Below are 17,331 nucleotides of genomic sequence, written 5' to 3' on the forward strand. Positions count from 1 at the left end.
TTCTGTTCTCATGCTAATCTTCCCTGACTACAGTATACACTTTAGATGGCGCCACTTTCACAGAAGTGCAGTCATAATGAACCTCCATCTGTGTCTCTGTGTCTCTGTGAGCCTCCGTGTTAAAAGTCAGTCAGGAGCCACAGTGATTGATTTTCTGATTTTGCTGAGCCACATTCATGAAATATTGATGTTATCTTGTATGATCATTTTTCTGCAGCTCAAAACCAATATCTATATTTACACCCATTTCATGTTACATCCCATAATCAAACTGAAGAAGTGAAATATTTGTTCCAGGACTGCTTGACGCATCCATGTGTAACTCCAAATACACAGATCAGGCTTCAGGCCTGTGGTACACATCAATACTGTGATACTCAGTGATTCTTGTAAAGGAGTAGAGTTCAGTGATGTGAGTACTTCCTGTCGCATTAATCAAATCCTCCCCTGAGATCTGAGATGCTGCTCAAACAGGCCAGATGGTTACAGCCTATCAGAGCCAAGAGGATGGACCTCTCTGCAGTAATATTATGAATCGCTGGTCACATGACCAACTAATGAAATGACAAACAAACCTTTGTTTCTGTGGGTTTGTCTGAGCAGAGTGTGCTGGAATAAATATAAATAATAAATCCAATTTTAACATATTGAACAACTTCCATTAAAACATTAAAACAGTTGTGATTCTTGTGTATGATCTGCAAATGCTTCTCATTTATAAGACTGTTGATGTTCAACCTTTAATGAGACAATAATTGATTATTTTACATCAATTACAATGTGCTGACTTAAGTCTAATTACCTTTTAAATTAAATTAAATTCAAATTGTCAAATATGTTAATCAGTCATTATATTCTAACATTTTATGCAATGAATATTACATCAGATATCTAAACTTACAATAACAATAATAATAAAATAATATGTGTGTTGGCCTGAGCTGCTCCATAATGGTCACATGACCATGAGTTCCTCATAAAGAAACTAAACATATTTAAACAAAGAAGCTAAACATATTTAAACAAAGAAGCTAAACATATTTAAACAACAAAGCTAAACATATTTAAACAAAGAAGCTAAACATATTTAAACAAAGAAACTAAACATATTTAAACAAAGAAACTAAACATATTTAAACAAATAATCTAAACATATTTAAACAAAGAAACTAAACATATTTAAACAAAGAAACTAAACATATTTAAACAAAGAAACTAAACATATTTAAACAAAGAAACTAAACATATTTAAACAAAGAAACTAAACATATTTAAAAAAAGAAACTAAACATATTTAAACAAAGAAACTAAACATATTTAAACAAAGAAACTAAACATATTTAAACAAAGAAACTAAACATATTTAAACAAAGAAACTAAACATATTTAAACAAAGAAACTAAACATATTTAAACAAAGAAACTAAACATATTTAAACATATTTAAACAAAGAAACTAAACATATTTAAACAAAGAAACTAAACATATTTAAACAAAGAAACTAAACATATTTAAACAAAGAATCTAAACATATTTAAACAAAGAATCTAAACATATTTAAACAAAGAAACTAAACATATTTAAACAAAGAATCTAAACATATTTAAACAAAGAAACTAAACATATTTAAACAAAGAATCTAAACATATTTAAACAAAGAAACTGAACATTGATCTCATGACATTTAATTACTTTTATATCATTATTTATTATATAAATGACAAAAAATACTTCCAGAGGTCCACGCACACACGGGACGTCATGACGTAAGTGGCGGGAGATGTGACGCGTCACTTCCTTGTTTTCAACGCAGCGCGGGAGATTGAGGAGAAGGCGTCGCGCGCGAGGAGCTGAAGATAAGAAAGTTGTAAGTTTCTGCTGCACAAACATATTTTCTTCACTTTGGACTCAAGTCGCTGTAAAAATGCTCTTTAAATCATCAGCCCGCTGCTGCTGCTGCTGCTCTTTGTGTGTGTGTGTGTGTGTGTGTGATAGCTAACGCTAACACGCACACACAGTGTTCACTCCTTGTTTTCTGTGTGTCTCTCTCTATCACTGTGTGTCTCTCGGTGTGTGTCTCTCTGTGTGCAGGTTAGTGAAAATGCCTTGTGAGAGGAAGCCGCTCCGCTTCGCTCACTGTGAAGGACACACTGAGGTTTGCTTTGATGACCACGGAAAGTAAGTGAGAACACCAGGTCAATGTTATTAACATGAACCACTATTTATCTAAATGTGCACAAAGTAAAAGTATCAGTTTCTGTGCTGATAAAATATGTTTATTCAAATGAAGAAATAAAGTCAGTGTCATAATCTGTGTTGTACATGTGCAATAATCATAAATAATAAAAATAGAGTCAAATATAATCCAAGTCATTACGATTCATATTGACGTGTTAGTTGTAAAAATATACCTTTTTGAGATTCTTGCTTCATCTTGGGATAACTTGATACAAGATAAACAAGATACATCACTAGGATGTTATGGTGGTGAACTCATGACGGCACATGATCCATAAGCAGTGTCCCAATAATGTACATTGAGTCCTATTCAGTTTGCTGTGAAGTCTCAAGTGGTCTTCTTCAGTGAAACCTCCCGTCAGGATGGTTACAATGTTCACGCTCGAGCTGCAACTAACGATTATTGTCATCATCGATTCATCTGTCGATTATTTTCTCGATGAATCGATTACCAAGTAGTGGGTTAGGGTTAATAATCCATTAACGCTTGTTCTTCAGGTTCATTGTCACCTGTGGAAGTGATGGAGATGTTCGGATATGGGAGAGTCTGGACGACGACGAGCCAAAGTTCATCACTGTGGGTGATAAGGCTTACTCTCTGGCTCTGAAGGTCGGTCACCTGCCGTGAGTTTGATGTGATGTGATGTGATGTGGTCTGTGCTGCACCTGGCTCACGATCCCTGAGACGCGCGTTCTTCCCTCCACAGAACAACAAGCTGGTGACGGCGAGCTCCAACAACACGGTGCAGATCCACACGTTTCCTGATGGTGACCCAGATGGCATCCTGACCCGGTTTACCACCAACGCCACACACGTCACCTTCAACTGCAGTGGCTCCAGAGTGGCCGCTGGATCCAGGTACATGCACAAACACACGAGTGAACACAGCAGAGTCCATCAAACACTAATGGTTCCATACAGAACCACGCTGTAAGCTTCACTGATCGACCGAAAGCCAATCTTCCATTTTTCTTGTCTTTGTGTTCATCTGAATGTAACTCTGATGAGGGTTGTTTCTGTTACTGGTACTAAGTTGAGCAGGTTGAAAATATTCAGATGAGCAAACATGCAAATCATAAGCTCCTGAACCAATCACCAGCTCATCATCGCTGACTCCACCCATTCTTTGGTCCTAATTGAATCAAATCACTTTGATGTAAACATGTGTGAAGCCCTTTATGGTTCAATCGTTCTCTGTTGAGGAAATATCTCTGTACCTTTGTGCCTGGCTCATGAGAACTGAGGCAAACGTGTTTGTTGTGAAACTTCAGGGTCAATAGAAGAGAGAGGACGCAGAAACGACCTTGGAGCAAGAATAAGTCCTTTTCTTGCTCTTGACACCGACATGTCAAACGACGTGTCCTTTACCGACATCACTACATGTTTGTAGATGTTCTGTGGTGTGTAGTAGCGTTGACGGACTTGAAATGATTCTGTGAAATATCACGTTGACTTCATCCAAGCACACGTGTCCACTTTGCATCTGTCGCGACGCTGTGGTGTGTAACATGTCTTTGTTGTGCACTGTGATGTTGTTAGTTTGAGGTTGTTGTTGTTGTTGTTGTTGTTGTTGCTGCGCACACACAGACGTCGTCTGGGTTCGTGATTAGTCGTGATTGGAAGTAAACGTTTCTTTGCTGAAAGAATTGATTTCCCTCAAACAGTTTCTGACAACAATCAGAGCTCGAGCACGGCTCCACATTGATCTTTACTCTTTACACACGGATCATTTCTGTTGTGAAATTGACTGAAAATTCAAGCGTCGGATGTTGGTGAGACCAATGTGACATTTGACTATTTAGCTTTTCTTGTTCATTGATTTGATGATTTGCACGAGTGTTGCTTCATAGTGACGCGACCTTTCCTTCCATCCTGTGTTCAAATGGATTTATTCACTTCCTGTCTTTTCCTCAGTGATTTCCTGGTTAAGGTGGTGGAGGTGTCGGACAGCAGCCAACAAAAAACACTCCGGGGTCACGAGGCACCTGTCCTCAGTGTCACCTTTGACCCCAAAGATGACTTCCTGGTGAGTTTATGTTCCTATCTGTGCTGATTTGAACTGATGCAGGTAAAAGTTCTGCTGCAGCTTAATCAACCTGACTCTTGAGTCAACACTTCTAAGTAATGAAGGAGCGTTGTTACAGTCATTCAGCTTCTGGAATGATCAAAGGTGGGTTCAACATGAATCATCATGAGTTCTTGTAGCTGAACTTATTGTTTAGATTAGACTTCGACTTCCTTTTATTGTCATTGCACAGAAAAGTGCCAACGAAATTACGTTGCTTGGCAAGCAGATAAAAAAACCAACATATAGCATTGAATTGAGGTAGATTATTGTGTAGCTCATTGAGGGAGCTGATGTCATCTCGGCAGGGTGGGGGTGTGGCTTTGTAGTCTGTGACGGTCTTGATGCCCTGCCACAGTTGTCGTGGAAGAAACCTTGGACCTTCTGGCTGTGGGCGTGTTTAGCTGCCTTGATGGCCCGGTTCAGATTGGCCCTTGCTGTGGGCGGATGCCTCCGCTTCACCGGGTTTGAAGGCAGCATTACGCTCCCTCAGTCTTGTTGCGCACCTCCTTAGTCATCCAAGGTTTCTGGTTGGCCCGTGTGACTATTGTCTTTTCTACTGTGACCTAGGGGTGGGCGATATGACCTAAAATTAATATCACGATATTTTTCATCTTTTGAACGGTGACGGTATAATATCACGGTATTACTTTTTTTGGTAGGTTTTGGGAGGAGTACATCTTTTTTAATAATATTCTAATCTGATATTTGTATGTTTTTTTCCTTTCTGATCCGGTCCCCAGAGGAATCACGGCTATACAATGCTAACAACGAACAATACAATACTAATGTGGTGGCCTTAAATTAGTTTTTGTTTTCTTTTTTTAATACAAACAGAAAAGCACTTTTCTGAATATGAAATGTTAGGTTTACATAGTGTAACTTAACAATAGCGTTGTGCAGTCTGTGTCCAAAACATGTGAGTCTCGTATATTTGTTAATTTCCAGAGCGCGCACCGTGTTTGCACCGCTGTCAGTTGTCATGCACATCAGACGCGCTTCATCCAAGCACCAGTCAGAAAGTGCATCCTTCAGGCCTAACGCAGTTATTGCTCCGGTGTGGTCTTCGGGGAAGAAGGCGGTCTGGAGGCATCTGCAGCAGCCTCGGTCTCTCCCTCTGGTTCCAACACTGCACTCATCTTTTTTCAGATATTATTGGCCCGACCTTTCTTGGCGATGTTTGAGCAGTTGTTTCTTTATTGATTACCCAAGTGCTCGTTACGCTAATTTAATGGCCACTCCCCTTTTACGAAGATATACAGTATATAAGGACAGATATTTATTTATACAGATATAAAATGTAATGCATTATTATATAGAATTAGGAGATTATTGGTGCTCAATTGATTTATCACGGTATTGACGGTATTGCAAAATCCATATCATGGCGCAATGTCACACCAGTGCTGACTATGACACCGGTATACCGCCCACCCCTACTGTGACCTCCTCCATGCACCACTGAATGGAGCCGCTCACAGATGCAGCATACTCCTCCACATCTGTATGTTGACTGTCTGTTGCAGCCTCTCTGGACATGTCCCAGTCAGTGCATTCAAAACAGTCCTGCAGTGCAGACATAGATCCTTCAGGCCACACTCTCACCTTCTTCACAGCAGGCTTTTCTCAGGTGAGCAGGGGCTGATATGCTGGAATTAGCATAACGGAGAGATGGTCTGAGGAGCCGAGGTGGGGGCAGGGGGCTGCTCTCAAGGCCTTCTTGATGTTGGTGTACACTAAGTCCAGTGGGTTTTTTCGCTCTGGTAGCAAAACCCACATGCTGATGGAATTTTGGAAGGACAGTCTTCATGTTGGCCTGGTTAAAGTCCCCAGCAACAACGAAAATGCCCCCCCGGGTGTGTGGTTTGCATGTCACTGATGGCACTGTAGAGGGTACTTAGTGCTGGGTGGAATATACACAGCAACAATGGTGACGGTGGTGAATTCCCTGGGCAGGTAGAAGGGTCTCACAAACTCGATGTCCACAGAGCAATGGCTGGAGACCAGGGTAGCGTTGTTACACCAGCTGTTATTAGTGTAGATGCAAATTCCACCCCCTCGGCTTTTAGCTTAGCTGTCCGGCTGTCCGGCGCGACAACCGCGCTTCTGTTTCCACCGGTGCCTCCGTGGGCGGACTGTGCTGGTGGGAGACTCCGCTGCTTTGTAGGCCGCTGGGTCCGACTGGTGTAGCAGACCAAGGCTTTGTAATGTGATCCGTGTCTCTAAATGTACGTAGTCAGAAAGACTGAATTTGCGTAAACTAAGCATGACCTGACGGTCATATACCATTTGTGAGCTGTTCCGCTGAGCAGACAGTTGTGTAGATGGCAAATTAATTGTTTAATTAATTAATTAATTTGTTTCTGTTTTTTTTTTTTCACTGTCCAGGACAAAATCTTTGATAAATGAATTACAGGTTGACATTTAAAGTCACACATTATGATGTAATCATGTGAGCGCCGCATCATGTCACTCATGACAAACTGCTCTTCTCTCAGGCGTCGTCCAGCTGTGATGGTTCTGTGGTGGTGTGGAACATTGAGGAGCAGGTTTGTCAAACGTCTGTCTTTTCTTGAGTTCTGGTGTTGAATGTGGTCTGGAGTAGTGATCGACCGATATGGATTTTTTATGGCGTTTCCGATTTTTTTTTTTTACATCAGCCTTAGCCGATGTCCCAAACGTGCTGCCGATTTTTTTAAGCCAATATTGCTTTTTTTCAGCCATTTCTTTAAAAAGAAGAAACAAGAACACACATTCAGTATATTTGTATCTAATGCTTACATCTTGAGTTTAATTTATAAATTAAACATTTTTTATTTGTTTTTCTACATGAAATAAAATGACTTTGCTTTGATATTTTAATATTGTTCTACTGCACCAGTTGTAACTTGAAATAGGCAGCATGTCATTCATTCATTCATTCATTCATTCATTCATTCATTCATTGGTCTTACACAGACTCAGGTGATCAGCTGGCCACTGCTACAGAAGACCAACGATGTCAGTGGTGCAAACTCTCTGTGTCGACTGGCATGGCAGCCCAGGAGGGCAAAGGTCAGTGATGTCACTCTATCGCTCGCTCTTTGCTTGCGTTTGATTGGGAGAACATGAGATCTTTCTTTAGACGGCCGCCTCCCACTTCCTCACTACAAACTCGATCCATGATTGATCGAAGTTTACAACTGTTATAATTTGTTTGGTAGAAAATAAAATAAATGAATGTACTTAAAACACACTGTGTGTGTGTGTGTGTGTGTGTGTGTGTGTAGTTCCTGGCAGTCCCTGTTGAAACAAAGGTTGTTCTGTATGAGCGAGGCTCCTGGGATCATGTGATCACTCTGTCTGACGATCTGCTCACACAGGTAAGTTCCAGACTTCTTCAGTCAAATGTTGATGGCTGTCAACTTGCTGCCTCTGTTCTTACTAATAATGATAATAATAATAATAATAATAATAATAATAATAATAATAATGATAATGTGCATCATGTGCGTCACAGCACATGAGACTAATCTGCTGATTTCTACGCAAAACTATTCATACATTTCAACATTTATGTTCTTTTGTTCGTACAACTTTGAAACAGTGGTCCAGTGTTGATATTTACACCTTCTTAGGCTTTTTCATGAGTAAGTCGTTACATTGTAGTATCTATAAGCTTGGTTTTATGTTATATTCTATTATTATATCACCCTCACAGGAAACTTTACTACTTTAGTGATTCTAAATTCCATCACGTTACTGATTCTCCTGTTTGCTTCATTTTAAAATGACTTCTGCGTCCGTGTCCTCAGCCCGTCAACGTGGTGGCCTGGTCTCCGTGTGGTCAGTTCCTGGCAGCGGGCTGTGTGGGGGGTTTACTGACCCTGTGGGACGTGAACAGTCAGCTGTGTGTGGAAAGGTGCGTAGATTTCATCATCATCATGTTATCAGCACGATGATACTGGTTTGGACAGATTGACAGAAAGTGTTTTATCTTCATTGTTTAATATCAGTCGGCTAAATAAGCTGCAGCTTCTTCTGTGCAACATATTTACATTTATTTGTTTTGCTCAGTTAAGTAAATATATATCTACATCTCATTCGTGGGCAAATATTATTATTATATTAATGTCACTACAGACAAGACTAAATACCACAAGTTTCAGGCACCACCAGCTCTGTTATTTTTTGTATATGTGTATATACTGTATATGGATATATGTGTATATATAATATACGGGGAACTGAATTATCATATAATTATTATTATTGTTATTATTGTTATTATTATTATTGTTATTGTTGTACCATTTCAGAATAACAGTGGTTATTCAGGATGTTTTTGTCTGTGCTGCAGACAGAAGCACGAGAAAGGATTCACTGTGTGCAGTTTGGCCTGGAATCCGTCGGGGAGTCAGATCGTCTACTCGGACACAATGGGCTGCCTGGGTCTGCTGGACGGACTCAGCCTCTCTAGCTCCAGTACCAGTACCAGTACCAGTACCAGTACCAGCACTAGCACCAGCACCAGCACCAGCGCTCCCAAGGTAATGCAGCTCAAACATCAACTAAAGGAAGGAAGTGTGTTTCTTTTTCAGCCACTTATATAGACTATTGTAATTACTGTTGTAATTGTGATTACTATTCTAATTGCTATTGTGATTTTCTACCGTTGACATCAACATCAACTCTGTCTCTGCACCTGTAGCCGACAGCTGCAAAAAAACCAGCTAAAGAATATGACGATCTGTTTGATGACGATGACGATGATAGACTCATGGATGAAGGCCTCAGCGACACCAACTCTCCACTTAAAAAACACGTCGCTGGGGACGAAGATGACGACGACGATGATTTCCTCATGCCTGCTACCGGCCGTGTGAGGAACAGAGGAGCGATACTGGACGACGAGAACTCGCTGGGTGAGTCAAAGATCCGGCAGCCGCTCGACTTTGAACGCTTGTGTTTCCTGTCCATAAAAACCTTCGTCTTTGTTCAGACACTGGCTCGCTGAAGCTCGGTCCGGGTAAATTTGGTGACGATGATGAAGATGCGAGCGGTGCGATCGTCCCTGTATCTGCACCAGTGCTGCCTCTGCGTCCAGTCTACGATGGACCCATGCCAACGCCTCCTCAGAAGGCTTTCCAGTCAGGATCCACCCCTGCACACCTCACACACCGCTTCATGGTACCACTAAATCCCCCTCCCAAAAGGATTTTACTTGTAGTTGCTAATCTGTAGGTAAAAGTACATTTTTATTTGAATTGCTGTTCTTCGGTGATTTTCTCTTCTGTATTTCAAGGCTCCAAAGAAGAATAAGAAGAATACACTAATAATAAATGCACTTTATCTGTTACTGTTGAAGAAAATAAAACATAAATAAATCGATGCAGAGAAAATAAAGTGAGATTGTTTTAAATATGAAATCATCCCCATCTGTCAAGGCTGTTTTCAGTCATTCATGTAAATCAAACCCTGAGTTTAAAGTCTCACTCTATCATAACGGTAACATTGTGCTTCAGATGTGGAACTCGGTGGGAATCGTGCGAGGTTATAACGACGAGCAGGACAACGCCATCGACGTGGAGTTTCACGACACAGCTGTGCATCACGCCATGCACCTCACCAACTCTCTGAGTCACAGCATGGCGGATCTTTCCCAGGAGGCCGTGCTGCTGGCCTGCTCCAGCACAGATGAACTGGCCAGGTAACTCTCCTCCTCCCTCCCTCCCTCCCTCCTGCTGCGAGTGTGTGTGTTGGTGATGTTATCTGAGCTTTGAACTGGCTTCTCACCCACCAGTAAGCTGCAGTGCCTCCACTTCTCATCATGGGACACCAATAAGGAGTGGATGGTAGATTTGCCCAAAGGCGAGGAGGCAAAGGCCGTTTGTCTGGGTCAGAGTTGGGCGGCGGTCGCCACCAGCTCGCTGATCCTCAGACTCTTCTCCATCGGTGGCCTTCAGAGAGAAATCTTCAGCCTTCCGGGACCTGTTGTCTGTATGAGCGCACATGGAGAGCAGCTGCTCATCGTCTACCATCGAGGTTACACACACACACACACAGTGACCTGTAATGGTGGGAGTGTCGGGGGACAACTGTGTGATACTCTCACACTTTTACAACACACATTTGAACTTTTTTTCCATCATCTCCTCCATGTTTTTGTTGTAAAGTTTTATTATTTTGTTATTTATTATTATAAACCAGATTATTATTATTATCATGATCATTATTATTATTGATAATATTAATAATAATAACGATATTATACTATTATATATATTATTGTTGTTATTATTAATAATAATTCTTATAACAATAACAATAATAAGTACCCTCTCCCAGCAAACATCCCCTCTGCTGTTTCACATCTGTGCAGGAAGGTGGCGCTCACCTCTGTGCAGTTTGTTACTTTGTAACTCTAGTGATCTTGAATTTCGTGCAACCTTCACCTCTGTATTGATTTCATACGAACATACAGAGAACAGTGGCTGTAGATGAAGGTGAAGATGACCTTTGACCCCACACTGCCACAACATAACGATCTAAAAGACTTTATATACTTATAAACTTGTATGGAATGGCACTGTCAGAATATAGCAGACGTTTATGTTCCATAGAAAGAAAGCGAGTGACTTTGTGTATAAATATAAAAGCTTGTGTCACGTAACAAAGAATCGCTCGTCAGTGTCATTCATGCGTCTGATTTCACAGCCACAGGTTTTGATGGAGAACAAGCTCTTGGTGTCCAGCTGCTGCAGTTGGGTGGAAGAAGGCGTCAGGTGATCAGCGGTGAACCACTTCCTCTCACACACAGATCCTACCTGTCCTGGCTGGGATTCAGTGCTGAGGGTCAGTGTCGCTCCTGTTTGTGTTCACACGCTTGACCACGACAGCCTGCCTGACTGACCGGTGTGTTCTCAGGGACTCCGTGTTTCGTGGACTCTGATGGGATCGTGCGGATGCTGAATCGCTCCCTGGGAAACACATGGACGCCTGTGTGTAACACCAGAGACACCTGCAAGAGCAGATCCGATCATTACTGGGTGGTCGGAGTGCATGAGAACCCGCAGCAGCTCAGGTCAGTCGTGCTCACTTTCAAGTCTGTTTCCAAAACATCAGGCTAATGCTCACACACACACACACACACACACACACGCACACACACACGCACGCACGCACACGCGCGCGCGTCTTCAAATCCCTGAGATCACCTGTGTCGCTGATGTTCCGTCAGGTGTATTCCATGTAAAGGCTCCAAGTATCCGCCCACCCTGCCCCGCCCTGCCGTGGCTGTCCTGCCCTTCAAACTGCCGCTGTGTCAGACGTCCACAGAGAAGGGACAGATGGAGGTAACTGACGTTAGCCACATTAGATTTGGGTTTGTTATAATAACTGAGTCATGGGACTTTTTCATTGTCAATAAACAAAAGGACAAAGATCAGACCTTGTAATCAGTTCAAGAATCTCTCTTTAACATCTGTGCTCACTGAACTCCAAGTGCAAAGGATTATGGGTACACACTGGGACAAAGGTCTCTTCAGTTCAACAGTATTGAGACACTTTTTCAAACGCTGTTAATTCACCTGCCATAATAAGTGAAAGCCAACAACTCGAGCTGCTTTAGTTTCATAAAGACAGAGCAGCAGGTTTGTGATGGACAGTCAGCCTGTCTTCTTCTGTCCTCCACTGTCCTCCTGTGTCCTCCTCCAGGAGCAGTTCTGGCGTTCCGTCCTCTTCCACAACCACTACAGCTTCCTGTCGTCCAGTGGCTACGAGACAGACGAGGACGGACAGAGTAAATCCCTGAAGGAACAACAGGAGCTGCTGATGAAGATGTTTGCAGTGAGTGTGTGGACGGTGATGTCCTCTGCTGAATGTCCTTGTCTCCTCACTGATCCATGATCGTGTCTTGCAGTTGTCCTGTAAGTTAGAGAGGGAGTTCCGCTGTGTGGAGCTGGCAGAGATGATGACTCACAACGCGGCGACTCTGGCCATCAGATACGCTTCTCGATCCAGACGCATGGCGCTCGCCCAGCGGCTCAGTGAGATTGTGTTGGAGAAAGCAAACCAGATCCAGGAAGAGGAACCTGAGGAACCAGAATCCTCGAGCATCAGAAGGAACTCTGGGTAATACTAATCATGCCGACCTGACATGCTGTGAAGCAAAGTTATGTTCTGAGTGTGTGAGGTCCTCTTCTCTTCTTCTGTGTGTTTGACAGCTATGACCAGAGTGAGGCGGCTGCAGGACATCACAGCCCCACACGGGGGGAGCAGGAGGAGGAGGAGGAGGAGGAGCAGGAGCAGGAGCGAGGAGGAGAGCTCTGTGAGGAAGGGGACCAACAGGAAATGGAGACAGAAGAGCCAACAGGAAACAGAAAACGTCAGTTCCACCTCTGTGGACAGTTGACGTCCTGTTGCACAGTTTGTCTTAAATCCATAATGAATACACACTGATGTCACTGATACTGTCCAACATGTCTCATGTGGTTTATGTCTCTCGTCGTTTAGGTTTCAATCCTTTTGCAAAAGAATCAGTTTCATCTGTGACGCCGTCTCTGACACCAAGTGAGTGACTGAAGGTTTATAACTTTATAACCAGGGAAATCTTTTTAAATAACAACATCAATGTATTCCAACATTAATGGAAAGTAGGTAGAGCAGAATAAACTCATCTACAGCACTGTGGCTAGTTAACGTTAGTTAACGTTAGTTAACGTTAGTTAGAAAGCAGTGCATTCTTTAAATATATTCTTGTTTGTTTTCCAGTTAATAAAGCTGGACGTGCAAATCCTTTCAAGGTAAGAATTATTACTATTATTATTATTATTATTATTATTACTGTTACAACAGTAACTTTGTTTAAATGCAGGTCTTTAGTTTCCTTTTACAAAAGAACATTAAAGTGTCCTGTTTGTGTAGTAAAGTCTGTTCATGGCTGATTTTTAGTAAACTCACATGTTTGATTTTGTCCACAAACAAAAATGAGTTGTTTACTTGTTTGTTAAATGGTGCAAATACAACAGATGAAAGTCAACAACACTCAACCCAATGAATCAGTTATGAAAATAGTTGAGGATGAATTTAGAATGAATGGTTTCATCTCTTCACAGACCACTGTCACTGATCATCACATCATTAATGTGCTCATCACTCTCAGTGATCGTCACATCATTAATGTGTTCATCACTGTCAGTGATCGTCACATCGTTAATGTGTTCATCGCATCATTAATGGGTTCATCACTGTCACTGATCATCACATCATTGTGTTCATCACTGTCACTGATCATCACATCATTAATGTGTTCATCACTGTCAGTGATCATCACATCATTAATGTGTTCATCACTGTCAGTGATCGTCACATCATTAATATGTTCATCACTGTCAGTGATCGTCACATCGTTAATTAATCATGTTCATCACTGTCACTGATCATCACATCATGTGTCATCATCATTAATGGGTTCATCACTGTCACTGATCATCACATCATTAATGTGTTCATCACTATCACTGATCATCACATCATTAATGTGTTCATCACTGTCACTGATCATCACATCATTAATGTGTTCACGATCATCCACATCATTAATGTGTTCATCACTGTCACTGATCATCACATCATTAATGTTCATCACTGTCACTGATCATCACATCATTAATGTGTTCATCACTGATCATCACATCTTTAATGTGTTCGTCACTGATCATCACATCATTAATGTGTTCATCACTGTCAGTGATCGTCACATCATCATGTCATCATCACTGATCATCATCATTAATGTGTTCATCACTGTCACTGATCATCACATCATTAATGTGTTCATCACTGTCACTGATCATCACATCATTAATGTGTTCATCACTGTCACTGATCATCACATCATTAATGTGTTCGTCACTGTCACTGATCATCACATCATTAATGTGTTCATCAGGTCCTTGGATCAGGGAAACCCTCGGCTCCACCTGGACAAACTCGAGTCACTAACATTCTGGACAACATGACTTCCAGCAGGAAGGCGGCGCCACACGCTGGATCTGCAGGGAAAGCTAACAAAGGGCCTGTCCTCAAACCCCTGGCCCCCAGACCCAAGTCAAAGGTGTCGTACTCGCCGCTCTTCCACTGGCGCTCAATTAAAAGCAAGTCTCCAGTGATGTTCTGTGTCGTTTCTCAGGCTCAGTCCACTCTGCTGCAGATGACCGGCTCAAAAACAACCAGTAAGAAAACTCGCGACAGCTCTGAACCCACTGCACAGCAACAGAAGCAGCAAGAAGCTCCGCCTCCAGCCTCATCAGCTGACAACACAGAAAACAAGAGGTATCATATGGAATGGTTTTGTTATAGGTCGTTACACGTGTTCCCCTGGGAATCCAAGTATTTGGATGGTTTCTGTGAGAGTGTGAGCGTGTGTGTGTGTGTGTGTTCCTCTGCAGACCAAAGACAGGATTCCAGCTGTGGCTGGACGACAACAGGAAGAGTATTTTAGCCGATCATCCAGACATGGAGGCGGAGACTGACGTCATCAAAGAGGCCATGGGACGCTTCAGGACGCTGTCGGCGGACGAGCGACTGGTATGAAACACTGAGAGGTTTCAAACTTACAAAAAGTAACACATAATATTATATTAATATGTTCTCACAAATAGTTTTTTTATTAACTCAATGAAACCACAATGTTTCAAAAAGGTTTCTTTTCTTTAAAGTGAGCTGTTCTTCCTGCCGTGGTCGACTTTGCCCTGAAGTGCAAACTGACCTGTGAAACGCGTCAATTATGGGAGACACGAGTGATTATGTGCTGCAGAGCCTCACTGTGCTCATCGTCTCCAGCAGCTCCTCTTATAAAGACTCTCTCCTCTCAGAGACACTGAGGACACTCCTCAGTGTCTCCTCTCACTAACGGTGTCCACTGTTCACTGGGTGAATGAACGAGGGCGGTCGTGTCCGTAATGACAAACCTCATCCTTTCATCCACCTGAGTGCAGACAGACGTCATTCTGTGGGTTTGTGTAGCTGAGCCTGCATACATCAACATGCTCAGTGGGGAGGAGAACAGAGGAGGGGGAGGATGTGGGGGAGGATGTGGGGGAGGGACGGCTGTTGCCTGGGAACCTGGTCGAGTGTTTTGCCACAAAGCATTGATCTTATGATAATCCTGTGTGAGTGACAGTAAGTGGAATAATGGGATTTGTGTTAGTGATTGATTGATTGATTGATTGATTTATTCATTCATTCATATTTTTCATAAACCAAAAAAAGCCTTTGATGTGAGGATGATTGAACAGAATGTTTGTCTCTGACTGACGAAACAAACGCCAACATTATGACACACAGAGTCAAACTAAACCTCACATACAAAGAATTGAGACTGAGGCGGGGTCACAGGGCAGGAGGCGGGGTCACAGCAAAGAGCAGAGTTAAGACTTAAATCAGTGTGGATATTAAAAAACAACAATATCTGAAAGGTTCATGTCCAGGGTTTGTGCTCTAAACATATGGAACCATTTATATTTACAGTAACATTGTCATAGTAATAATGATTAATCAACGTTAATCATAATAATCATAATTCATCATTTTAAAAACTCACATTATTACTACAGTGAGTGCTCATTTGTTCATTTGAAGTTTGCTGTGTACTCTCTGCATCAGTCTCAGCAGAGGAGGACGAGACGTCTCACTTTAGCTGTGACCTTTGAACCGGAGGACAAACACAACATGTCCTCGCACAGTAGAGTTTGTGTCCCGTGTTTGTGACGACACTGAACAATCGAACTTCACACAGTTACACTTTCCTTTGATACAAAAATACACATTTCTTTGGATTTAAAAAGATTTTGGTTAATGTAAATGCACGACTACAAATGTATATTATGTTATTTAAAAAATGTCACATTTTCTGTTCAGTAAATGAACCTAAATTAACAGTCGACATCAAAATGACAGACTGCTATCTTACTGAGTCATTATCAGAGGGTTAGGGCTAACGCTAACCCTGTCACAGTGAGGGTGCTTCGATGCTTAGATAATAAACGAGGAGGGAGGTCGTGTTCAGTCACCACACAGTCGTCACTAAATGTTCGCTGCATCAAACGCACTCTGCTGCATTTCACTAGGTTTTTAAAAAGACTCCAGCAGAAGTGTATTTATCAAAGTCTGTCTGTCTGTCTGTCTGTCTGTCTGTCTGTCTGTCTGTCTGTCTGTGTGTGTCTCACTCCCTCCTAATTACACTGTTCTGTCTAAATAGAATAAAATGAACAGAATAGTGAGACGTCACTGCCTGAGCCATCTACCAGCCTGTGTGTGTGTGTGTGTGTGTGTGTGTGTGTGTGTGTGTGTGTGTGTGTGTGTGTGTGTGTGTGTGTGTGTGTGTGTGTGTGTGTGTGTGTGTGTGTGTGTGTGTGTGTGTGTGTGTGTGTGTGTGTGTGTGTGTGTGTGTGTGTGTGTGTGTGTGTGTGTGTGTGTGTGTGTGTGTGTGTGTGTGTGTGTGTCATTCCAGTTCCATTACGCCCAGGAAAGCGTTCCTTTTGTCTCAGCTGTGTGTGTGTGGGGGTCTGGGGTGGGGGGCTGGTTGTGTCTGTAGTGATTACACATGACAGGATGCAATTTCAGACGGCACGCTTGAGTGTACATGCATGAGTTTAGTCATCTTCATGTCGGAGGATAACAGGAGAATAAAACCTGTGCATTTCATCTGCTTTTTGCTTCAGTCATGGACGGAAAGAGCTAAAGGTCTGACAGGTGAAGCAGCAGATCTGAAGAAGAGGAAAAGAGCAACAGGAGAAGGAGAAGATGGTGTGGACCATGAAAATGGAGCGACAGAAGCAGATGAAAATAGTGCCAAGAAGAAAAAGTCTTTAGATCCTTCCTCCAAGCTTTCAGCGTTTGCATTTAACAAAAAGTAACATCTAAACATGTGTTAAATCTCTGTTCCCTGAATGATCAGTAATAATGATGCGTATTTGCTGTTTTAACCTCTGAATAAATGTAAATGTTCATATTCAGACTTTATTCACGTTTTACTGTGTTTCTG

General features: G+C 42.1%; 1 protein-coding gene across 1 annotated transcript; it reads left to right on the plus strand.

The window, feature by feature from the left end:
* Positions 1-1,803: 1,803 nt before the first annotated feature.
* On the plus strand, positions 1,804-17,309 carry wdhd1 (WD repeat and HMG-box DNA binding protein 1). Its single transcript, XM_044030390.1, has 26 exons — positions 1,804-1,867; positions 2,092-2,178; positions 2,737-2,848; positions 2,946-3,097; positions 4,154-4,265; positions 6,803-6,853; positions 7,263-7,358; positions 7,574-7,666; positions 8,099-8,205; positions 8,644-8,833; positions 8,995-9,208; positions 9,286-9,473; positions 9,809-9,993; positions 10,087-10,328; positions 11,001-11,138; positions 11,211-11,367; positions 11,524-11,638; positions 12,000-12,131; positions 12,205-12,416; positions 12,509-12,669; positions 12,798-12,854; positions 13,056-13,087; positions 14,236-14,400; positions 14,476-14,618; positions 14,735-14,873; positions 17,009-17,309. Exons 2-26 carry the CDS (start codon positions 2,102-2,104, stop codon positions 17,201-17,203), a joined length of 3,465 nt encoding a protein of 1,154 aa, XP_043886325.1. The 5' UTR covers positions 1,804-1,867; positions 2,092-2,101; the 3' UTR covers positions 17,204-17,309.
* The last annotated feature ends 22 nt before the right edge of the window (positions 17,310-17,331 follow it).

This window comes from Solea senegalensis, linkage group LG7, assembly GCF_019176455.1.
Source record: "Solea senegalensis isolate Sse05_10M linkage group LG7, IFAPA_SoseM_1, whole genome shotgun sequence".
Classification (NCBI taxonomy): domain Eukaryota; kingdom Metazoa; phylum Chordata; class Actinopteri; order Pleuronectiformes; family Soleidae; genus Solea; species Solea senegalensis.

What these genes read in the sequence shown, in the direction of transcription:
- wdhd1 (XM_044030390.1), top strand. Translation starts at nt 2,102, where the DNA reads ATGCCTTGTGAGAGGAAGCCGCTCCGCTTCGCTCACTGTGAAGGACAC. An exon ending in CAGAGAAGGGACAGATGGAG is followed by an intron (nt 11,639 to 11,999) that starts GTAACTGACGTT and finishes GTCCTCCTCCAG; the next exon opens with GAGCAGTTCTGGCGTTCCGT. An exon ending in GCCAACAGGAAACAGAAAAC is followed by an intron (nt 12,670 to 12,797) that starts GTCAGTTCCACC and finishes CTCGTCGTTTAG; the next exon opens with GTTTCAATCCTTTTGCAAAA.